The sequence below is a fragment of the Pristiophorus japonicus genome, chromosome 9, assembly GCF_044704955.1.
Source record: "Pristiophorus japonicus isolate sPriJap1 chromosome 9, sPriJap1.hap1, whole genome shotgun sequence".
NCBI lineage: Eukaryota > Metazoa > Chordata > Chondrichthyes > Pristiophoridae > Pristiophorus > Pristiophorus japonicus.
The window spans coordinates 103,635,473-103,646,294 of NC_091985.1; the positions used below are offsets into that span (position 1 = coordinate 103,635,473).

General features: G+C 49.2%; 1 protein-coding gene across 1 annotated transcript; it reads right to left on the bottom strand.

Annotated features, from left to right (window-relative positions):
- Positions 1-8,222: 8,222 nt before the first annotated feature.
- On the bottom strand, positions 8,223-10,396 carry prr18 (proline rich 18). Its single transcript, XM_070888731.1, has one exon. It carries the CDS (start codon positions 10,293-10,295, stop codon positions 9,468-9,470), a length of 828 nt encoding a protein of 275 aa, XP_070744832.1. The 5' UTR covers positions 10,296-10,396; the 3' UTR covers positions 8,223-9,467.
- Positions 10,397-10,822: the final 426 nt, after the last annotated feature.

Here is a 10,822-nt window from a genome sequence, read left to right on the forward strand (position 1 = left end):
AACTTTGCAGCCTGTTTGAATTCTATATCAACCCCGATGCCAAAATTCCGCTCTGAAAATTTTCGGCCCACCCAGTGATGCCAAAACAAGCTTTTCTCCGGTGGTCCAGTGAGGCTATGGCCTTCTGCAATTGCGGTGCGGCTTCCCTTAAAGGAGGATGCATTGCTGCTGCCGCCATGTTTTTTTTTGTCGGCTGACTGCCTTGTCGGCCCGACAATTATGCCCCTGGGTTCAATCGAGCTGCCAATGGGCAGCCTGGCACCCCCTCTTGGTGCCACTGGCCCGCCTGAAACCCTCCCTGGTGGCCCAGGGCACCGAAGTTTTAAAATCACGAAGGCTCTCCCCTTTAAATGAAGGGCAGAGCCTTGGCTACACAATGCCATGACGACGTCATCATGGCGGTCACTCCACACCCCCTCCACTTCCACCCCTCAAGTGTTGCCACCGCCGCGTATCCGCCCCTCTAGTTTACTCACCGCCCTCATTAAGAGCAACTTCCATATCCAAGCAAAGAAAAAACAAAGATTGGAATTTCGCTCAAGAGGCGATCTCAACCACCGTGGTGGGGAAAACACACAAAATGGGGTGGACCGCCCCGTTTTGGGTGGCGGGCAACTTCGACCCCCTTATCTCATACTCAAATCCTTTTTTAATAAAGGCTAATATACCATTTGCTTTCTTAATTGCTTGCTGTACCTCCAGGTTAACTTTTAGAAGATGGTACAGCATCTGGGAGCCATAATGCACTGGTGCAACTTAAATAAATTGTGCCCTTGTGAGGGCATCCCGGGCAGCAATGGGCACCGCTGCTGGTGCCATGTCCACTTCAGGTTCCTCCTCCTCCTCGTCCTGTTCCATCTGCTCATCCTCCGAAAAGGCTCTGCACCTTGCTCCTCCTGCAGCTCCAATTCTCACTGCTGCACCCCATTGTGCAGTGCACAGCATACTACCATCGTTCTGGAGATACTGGCTGGTGCAAATTGAAGGGCTCCCCCAGATCTGTTCAGGCATCTGAAGCACATCTTCAGCATCCCGACTGTTTGCTCAATTACACATCTCATCGTAATCTGGCTTTGATTGTAGCGCTCTTCATCCTCATTCTTTGGCCTCCTCAAAATTGTCATCAGCCATGTCTTCAGTGGCTACCCTTTGTCTCCAAGCCAAGCTCTTCCAGTACAGCTACAACACTGGCATCTACCCGACAATGTGGACGACTGCCAGGACGTCCTGTCCACAAAAAGGACAAATCCAATCTGGCCAATTATCGCCCCATCAGTCTACTCTCAGTCATCAGCAAAGTGATGGAAGGTATCTTCGACAGTGCTATTAAGCAGCACTTACTCACCAATAACCTGGAGGACCTCTCGACTTCAAACCTCATTACAGCCTTGGTCTAAACCTGGACAAAAGAGCTGAATTCCAGAGTTGAGGTGAAATTGACTGCCCTTGAAATCAAGGCAGCATTTGACCAAGTGTGGCATCAAGGTGCCCTAGTAATTGAATTAAAATTAAAATTAAAGTCAATGGGAATCAGGGAAAAAACTCTCCACTGGCTAGAATCATACCTAGCACAGGTTGTGGTTGTTGGAGGTCAAGCATCTCAGCCCCAGGACATTGCTGCAGAAGTTCCTCAGGGCAGTTTCAAGTTCCATTCACAATTCCACAGAAAATGAAGCAGTCCATGCCTGCATGCAGCAAGACCTGAATGACATTCAGGCTTGGGCTGATAAGTGGTAAGTAACATTCATGCCACACAAGTGCCAGGCAATGACCATCTCCAACAAACGAGAGTCTAACCACCTCCTCTTGACATTCAACGGCAGTACCATCACCAAATCCCCCACCATCAACATCCTGGGGGTTACCATTGACCAGAAACTGAACTGAACCAACCACATAAATACTGTGGCAACAAGAGCAGGTCAGAGGCTGGGTATTCTGTGGAAAGTATCTCACCTCCTGACTCCCCAAAGCATTTTCACCATCTACAAGGCACAAGTCAGGAGTGTGATGGAATACTCTCCACTTGCCTGGATGAGTGCAGCTCCAACAACACTCAAGAAGCTCAATACCATCCAGGACAAAGCAACTCGCTTGATTGGCACCCCATCCACCACCTTAAACATTCACTCCCTCCACCACCGGCGTACCATGGCTGCAGTCTACAAGATGCACTGCAGTAACTTGCCAACAACCAACTTCGGCAGCACCTCCCAAACCGGCGACCTCTACCACCTAGAAGGACAAGGGCAGCAGACGCACAAGAACGCCACCACCTGCAAGTTCCCCTCCAAGTTACACACCATCCTGACTTGGAAATATATCGCCATTCCTTGATTGTTGCTGGGTCAAAATCCTGGAACTCCCTCCCTAATAGCACTGTGAGAGTACATTCACCACAAGGACTGCAGCGGTTCAAGAAGGTGGCTCACCAACACCTTCTGAAGGGCAATTAGTGTAAGGCTTATGCTTTTATATGGCTGGGTGAAGATGTTGACTATGACTACCTTATGGTCTACAGGGCTGTAGTGATACTCACCCTCCTGTATGGCTCAGAGACGTGGACCATATACAGTAGACACCGCAAATCGCTGGAGAAATACCACCAACGATGTCTCCGCAAGATCCTGCAAATCTCCTGGGAGGACAGACACACCAATGTTAGTGCCCTCGATCAGGCCAACATCCCCAGCATCGAAGCACTGACCACATGTGACCAGCTCCATTGGATGGGCCACATTGTTCGCATGCCTGACACAAGACTCCGAAAGCAAGCGCTGTACTCGGAACTCCTACACGGCAAGCGAGCCCCAGGTAGGCAGAGGAAATGTTTCAAGGACAGCCTCAAAGCCTCCTTGATAAAATGCAACATCCCCGACACCTGGGAGTCCCTAGCCAAAGACCCCAAGTGGAGGAAGAGCATCCGGGAGGGCGCTGAGAACCTCAAGTCTCGTCGCCGAGAGCAAGCAGAAATGAAGCGCAGACAGCGGAAAGAGTGTGCGGCAAACCAAACTCCCCACCCACCCTTTCCTTCAATGACTGTCTATCCCACCTGTGACAGAGACTGTAATTCCCGTATTGGACTGTTCAGTCACCCAAGAACTCACTTTTAGAGTGAAAGCAAGTCTTCCTCGATCTCAAGAGACCGACTATGATGATGATAACAAGACTGGCCTTGGTGATAGTGTCTTTGTGACCTACAGACAGAAAGCATTGACTAGTGAATATCATTATAATCGTCAATTCAGTAAAGCCAGTAACCTTTTATACCACCCGCAGCAGGTCTTCTTCCAGCAGACTACAAATGCCTGCCACGACAGCCTGAGCCTCCTGGGGCACTGGTGTTAATATCCAGGCTGATTCTCTGCCTATATACCATGTGTTGGGAGTATCGCCTCCTGCGAGGTGCACGCACGCTTGTGCGCATCCCCTCTCTCCTGTGGAGCAGCAGGTCATTGAAAAAAAGGCTGCTGCTGATGTGGCCGGTGTTGTTGCTGAGACTCATCTTGGTCCGAATCTGAAGTCTAAGGTGAAACAACATAAGCAGCACCCATTCTGATCTGATATATGCAAGGTAAAGTGGAGATCAGAGGCACAATACTCCAATGTAGTGCGAGTGACTGCTGAAGTTGTAGAAATCACCTGCAAACTCCCGAAAGCAAACTCTCAGCACAAATGGTGTCAGCAAGAGCCTTTCACTTAGGCAAGGAAACAGGTGAGAGCATTTATGTGATTGTTTTACTGTCAATTGTTCAGCACCCACAAGGGCCGCTCTGCTCTCGCCTTGCTTTCAATGGCGAGAATCAGCAAGCAATGGAATCCCGTGGACAGCCAGTAAAATCTGCAACATCAGGTGTAAAAGGCGGTCAATAGCCTCTTAACGAACTCTCAACTACTTTTATTAGCTCACTCGCCTCTCCCAAGCTTAACTCTGGCGTGCTGACTAACGCATCCGAATTAAAGGCGGAAGGCGACTTCCCGATGTGCTGTCAATTTCACCGCTTTTAACTGCCTACCTGCTCACAAACCCGCACTCTGCAAAGTAATAATTCAGTCCAATCTTCTACATCAGCAAATTGAGTGTCATCAACTGCTAAGCTGCTAGTTAGGCATTGACATCCCAACAATGCAAAGGTCATCACAGAAGGACAGCACATATGCAGGATCAGCGATTTTAGGCTCTCTGGTGAGGGGGCTCAGACTAAGTAGGGAGGCTGTCACTTACATATGATTCTTATTGCAACAACACCTGTAAATATGACTGTTGTTCCACTGATAGTTAAATTCACAACAGCCTTGAACTTCGATGCAACAGGATTTTTCCAACGCCCACCGGGGAAAGAGGATTTATCATCTATGTTGCCATTCTCAAGGAACAAGGTGCCATGTAGACCTCTCTGTACCCGTGAACCATGCATACTTGAACAGAAATTTGGTCCCATCATGGTTGAGTCAAAATGAATACCATACTGGATTATGAATCCACAGGTTGACTCAGGTCATCTCAATGTCTGCTGAATAGACAGATTATCCTTGATCAAGAATGAATTAACATAAAGGCTCTCTTTCTGAATATATACAAACGTAGGGCAGGTCCATCAAGCCTGTTCTATTCTTTCATGGTGTGACTTCTCACCATCACTCCCATCATCGGCCCCCACCTACCAGCCATGCAATCTCCTGGGAAAGGCAAATATCGGACAACAGAAAAATATCCTCAGACTAACTTATAAAAAAGCTCTAGGAAATTCCTTTTACCCCCAAAATAAATCAAACAAGTTCCTGGAGATCCCTGTGACTGGAAGATACATCCCCCAATATAAACCTACCTTCTATATAAAGTTGTTGGCCACACTCAGGAACTCACCCATTTTTTTAATACTTGCAATGAATCTGTGTCTGTTCTTGATCACATCACCACAATGTATGCATGCCTGCACCAGATTCCTGATCATGTCCTGTCTTCCTAGCATTGTAACGGAGGTTTGTACCGGCTTCAATAAAAGGATAGGGTTTGGTGACTCGTTGTGCTCTATCATAGCTAGCAGCTAAGTATAAATGCTATCACCAAGCTTTTGAGCAGATTAACCTTTCTTACAAATGCATTTGCTGGCAAATTTTTTCCAGAGGTTGACAACTCTGATGGTGATGGAAAGTTTGAAGGGAGAGGGTAACCCACAAGTGCCTCAATGCTGATGTTTGCATGATGTTGTCTGGCCAGGGATGTGCCCTCCAGAGTGAAAGATCTACCAGAGCATCTCTGGATTCTAGCCTATCTATGTAAGGAAAAGAAAGCGCAGAATGAGTACATACACAGGTTTTCCATTTGCAGATATGCATCACGGTGTATATTATCAAGTGGTACAATTCAGATGTTGCATCCTGCTTTCCAACCTCTGCTCCTTGATTTCTGCCAAGGCCTGAGCACATAGAATGTCCATAATTGCCTCCTCATAGGGCAGACAGAGTTGCAGCACACAACCTGGTATTGAAGGCCAACTTCTCCTGCAAACACTGGAGAGCCATCTTTTATTCTGTATGCACCACACCATGACCATGGATGGATTCATTCTTGGGAATGCATCACCTTGTCTGCTTCTGTACACTTATTTCTACCATTCTCATTTACACCTGGATTCCATCTAGTTCCCTCTGCAATATTGTTCATCTGTAATCTGAAAGTCATGCATGCACCTTGCCACTCTTGAAAGGACAAGTGTGCATGTAGGAGCATCATCGAGTGGTTGAGGATGACTTGCTTCCACACTAAAAATGAGTATTCAGGTGCCTGATGAACTCATTTTTTTTTTATTAAAGTGGAAGATGCCAGTACATGAATTCTTTTAACGTGGGGTGGCCATTGCACACCAGCCACCACACCGATTTGATGGAGGAAGGTCTTGGTCCTGTGGCAAGGGGGTCCAAGACGACTGGAGACTAGGCTCTGCCACATGTGCCAATACATACTCACAAACTCAAGCATACTCCTACTGTCCTCCTTTCCACAGGATCTCTCTACGTGGAATTCATAGTATGCAATGTGAGCCTCATGACCTTGCTATTGGCCCGTGCTGCGCCTTCCTTTGTCTTGTCCACACTGCTCCACCTCTGGGCTCCGACCTCTCTGCTCCTCCCTGGTCCTGACCTCCTTTAACCATCCAACATGCACATCAGGCACAGCATGTGCCGAAGCCTGCAATCATACTTATGCCTTGTTGTTTGTAAAGAGTATAGCTGCTGTACATTAGGTCCTCTTATAATTCACCAAAATACCTGCAGTTGGGAACTTAATGGCATTTGCATCCTGTCCTGACTAGGATTCCTTCACAAATGCTTGTGCTGGATACATGTTCTGCCAGCCATAAATCACTTTTGATCCTCCAACAGCTGCATGGTCCATAGATGGCATATATTTTACAGCTTACCCTTTTAAATCAATGTTTTTTTCAAGACTAGAAATGTTTTTTCTGCACTTCAATTCAGGTACACCAGGTCCTAGACACCATATTCAATTATGAGTGACAGTAACCCATTCTCACCATCAGTACTGTGGCATGCCATCTGGCCAGGTGCCTCAAAACCACCTGTTCTGTGCTGACTGAGGCCAAGAGTGCCCATGGGGCTTCCTCTGTGAACTGCGCTTTACACTGTTGCCTAGCAGCTACCATTGCCAGCAAGTAGCGAATTTTTAGCTCTTAAAAAACAGCTAAGTGCCCGATTATTGCGTGAACGCCTAGCTACAGAGCCTCACTGCAGTTCTGTTTATACTGGAAGTGCAACAAGTAAAATAACCAAACTTCTTGACTTTAGGGAAGAAAAAGTGTCCAGTACATTTTTTTGTAAAATAAGGAGTAATTTCTAGACAATAGAATTGAAAGGAAAAAATTGTGGCCATTATAGTGATGAGGGTTGGCATCTATCTAGCTATTGATGAGACACTTCAGTTTTTGATTGGGCTGTTCAAAGACATTCAAACTTTAAAAATGTCAGGACATTGTCAATTGAGATTTTATGCATAAAACAATTATATTGCAAACCCATAGAATTGTTATATGTTAGTTAGGCAGAAGTGGTTTAAAATATCCACTGATATTTCAGTGGGTAAGTGCACCTTGTGGTGTGACTGAGCTGGACCAAAAAGTTCTCCAGTTCGATTCAGTCTGTGCTGAGTTAGACAGAAACAGAAAATGCTGGAAATACTCAGCTTCTGTGGAGAGAAACAGAGTTAATGGGGGGGGGGGGGGGGGGATCATTTTAACCTCCAAAAATGGGTGGGATTGGATTGGGTGGAAAGTTAAGTTAAAATATTTCAAACCCAAACCACCTCAAACTCACTCACTTCTGGTTTTAAATGGAGGGAGGGGGATCCTCATTTAAATATTTTAATGAGGCTACCTGCCCAAGATATTTTCTCTGTTCCAGCTTCATCACTAGCCATCATTAACACAGCTGAAGGGAGGCAAGGATTGCTGGATGGAACATGTGCCTTTCGAGCACTGCTTGTGGGCCAAGAGTAGCAGCAGTGCTCCCCACCCAGCTCACCAAGCCACCTTGTTAACCTCCCCAGCAATCAGAGCCCCACCCATGATTGCCGCTACAGGTTCCCTCCCACCCGCAGCCCCCGTGATCACCGCCACAGGTTCTTTTTCCCCCCACCTTCTCCCTCATCCCACCCCACAATCTTTTCCACACTTCCCCGTACCCTTCAGGGTTTCCTGACGGCTAAACTGTCCCACCACCCTGCTCCCTCCCAGTCTCCCTGTGTCAGCTGTGGCTCAGTGGGTAGCACACTCTCCTCGGAGTCAGAAGGTTGTGGGTTCAAGTCCCACTCCAGGGACTTGAGCACAAATCTAGGTTGACAGTCCAGTGTAGTGCTGTACTGTCGGAGATGCCGTCTTTCGAATGAGACTTTAAACCGAGGCCCTGTCTGCTCCCAGGTGGATGCAAAAGATCCCTGTCCTGGTCCAGGTTGCATATCACATTTGTACATTATCAAAATCAGTTAACTAAAACATAGTAAAACTTAGTGAACAAACAACTTTCAAAATCATATTAATTTGTAGGGGAAAGTGTTCAAAGAATGAGATATAAATGATTTCAGGGCACGTAGAAAGATGTGCAAAATGTATTAGCAATAGAAAACAAGCAATTGCAAAATAGGATAACTTGAAATTTAAAAAATAAATTAACTTTAGAAATTAAGATACCTCAAGTGACATTTTTTCTCCCCGAAATCATTGATGTCCTGTAAAAATTCTCCCATTAGCCATTCCTAATTATATAATTGTATAAACTGTTACCATCTTAAATTACTTTTTAAAATGGCAATTGGTTCCCAATTAGATTTTTTTGTAAAACCTCAATTATAAAACTAGCATTTGATCCAAGTGGTCAGTGACTTACTTACACCTTGATAAAAAAAGAACAATTGTTATATAAAATAGATTGTACGCAGCCTAAACGCTTTCAAACTGAACCACGAAATAAACGTGACTTTAAAAAAACAGCACGCTTTCAGATTTCATCTGCAAATGTTAAGCGATTTGCCAAACGACAGGAATATGTAAGGAATTAGTTTATTAGGTATCGATTGAAAAATAAAACCTGCACTGTTTGAAATAATGCTACACTGAATTAATTTTAAACACAAAATATATATAAACTGTTAGTTTCCATAGATTTACTGTACAATTTACATACTCAGTTGTGCACATTACCAGCAACTAGTAACTACAAATATAAAATCTTGCTCAAATAGTCCAGTTTTGGCAATTCCTCACTTCATTTCAGTGCAAGCACTGTCCATTCCCGAAAGCGATCTCGCACTTATCCTCCAGTCAAGTTGGTTGGTTACTTCTTTTGATAAAAGCCAGCCCATTCATTTTAATAAAATAAATACCGAGTCAGTGTTGGTGACACCATAGAATGAACAAAGTCTACAGATTTTATGAATCTTCCTGCAGCACTGCCAACTTTTCTCTTTGTTGAAACACAAGCATCCACCTTCGACCCAGTCGGTTGTTTAGTTGGCTCGGATTTAAAGATCCTGGGTTTCTCATGTTCGGTGCAAACAGTGTCCACCTGCAATACTTTGCAGTTCTTTTGTCCGCAGGAACAGTGGCGATTTAATATAAAATACATTGCACTGAACACAAAGGATATCATTCCAATAGCTGTCAGTGAGTCTGGAAGCAGCAACTTGGATGAAGCCGAGGGGTGAAAGCACTGCCCGGGTTAGCTGGCCCAGGGTGTGCCAGGGTTAGAGCTAGCTGGGGCAGGCTGTGCCCAGGTTAGCTGGGGCAGGGTGTGCCAGGGTTAGCTGGCCCAGGGTTAGGGCATTGCCCAAGTTAGCTGGCCCAGAGTGTGCCAGGGTTAGCTGGGGCAGGGTTAGCTGGCCCAGGGTGTGCCAGGGTTAGCTGGGGCAGAGCTAGCTGGGGCAGGCTGTGCCCAGGTTAGCTGGGACAGGGTTAGCTGGTCCAGGGGCTTGAGGCAGGGCTAGCTGGGGCAGGGCTAGCTGGGGCAGGCTGTGCCCGGGCTAGCTGGGGCAGGGTACCCAGCCTGTGGGCCGTGTGACGGGCACTCTCCACTCCCTGCAGCCACTCCATGCACTTCTGCTGCACCGACTGGTCGGGCGGCCCGGCTTCTTCCTCCTCCTCGTACTCCACGTCGTCATACTTGTGCTGGTCGTTGAGCAGCGAGATCTTCAACAGGCTGCGTATGTCGGAGCGGGCGGGCGGCGCCGCGGGCCCGGGCTGAGGCTGGCGATGGGGCGACCGGGCCGGGCCAGGCAGCAGCTTGTTGCCGCGGAGCGGGACGGGCCCGGTGGCCTGGGCCGGGGCCCGGGACACCAGCTGCCGCGCCAGGCTGCGCTTGCGGAGGAGCAGCAGGGCCTCGGGGGTCAGGCTGAGCGAGAAGCGCAGCTCCTCGGCGCTGTCGGGCAGGCTGGTGCGGGACGAGCGGACGCTGCCCTTTCTGGCCGAGCCCCCGGAGCTGGAGGCCGGCGCGCTGTCTGTCGAGCTGGTCGGAGGCCCCGGGCCGGGGAGGCGAGGCTGCGGCCGACAGAGTCCCGGCTGGACGGCCGCCCTGGGCCGGGAGTTGGAGACCGCTGCCCGGGAGCGAGGCGGGGCGGCGGGCCCGGCCGTTCCGTTTCTCGGCCCCCGGCCGGCCTTCTGTTCGGTGCCCGGGCAGCACACGGGCTGCCGGATCGGAGGGAAGGGCACAGTGGCTCGGTGCGGCCTCGGAGCGGCGTCTGTTTTCATAGTGCGGCCAGACTGTGTGTGAGTGAGGGCCGGCATCCACAGCGGCTTTATAGCGAGCGCCGCGGCTCGGCGTGCGCAGTGCGGCCGCCCCCGGCCCCTCCTCCCGCGGGCAGGGCCTGAGCCGGAGCCCGCATCCCCTCTCCTTCTCTCCGCCCCCCTACCTCTCGCCACCCCCCCCTACCTCTCGCCCTTCTCTCCCCTCCCCCACCTTCCCTCCCTCCCCTCCCCCACCTTCCCTCCCTCCCCTCCCCCACCTTCCCTCCCTCCCCTCCCCCACCTTCCTCCCCTCCCCTTCCCTCCCCTCCCCCACCTTCCTTCCCTTCCCTCCCCTCCCCTTCCCCACCTTCCTTCTCTCCCCTCCCCCACCTTCCTTTTCTCCCCTCCCCCACCTTCCTTTTCTCCCCTCTCCTTTCCCCTCCCCCTCCTGGGCTGCCTTACCTCCCCCCCCTCCCCTCTCCCTTCCGCCTCCCCGGCCCACCTTCCCTCTCCTTCTCTCCCCTCCCCCACCTTCCTTTTCTACCTTCCTTCTCTCCCCTCCCCCACCTTCCTTCTCTCCCCTCCCC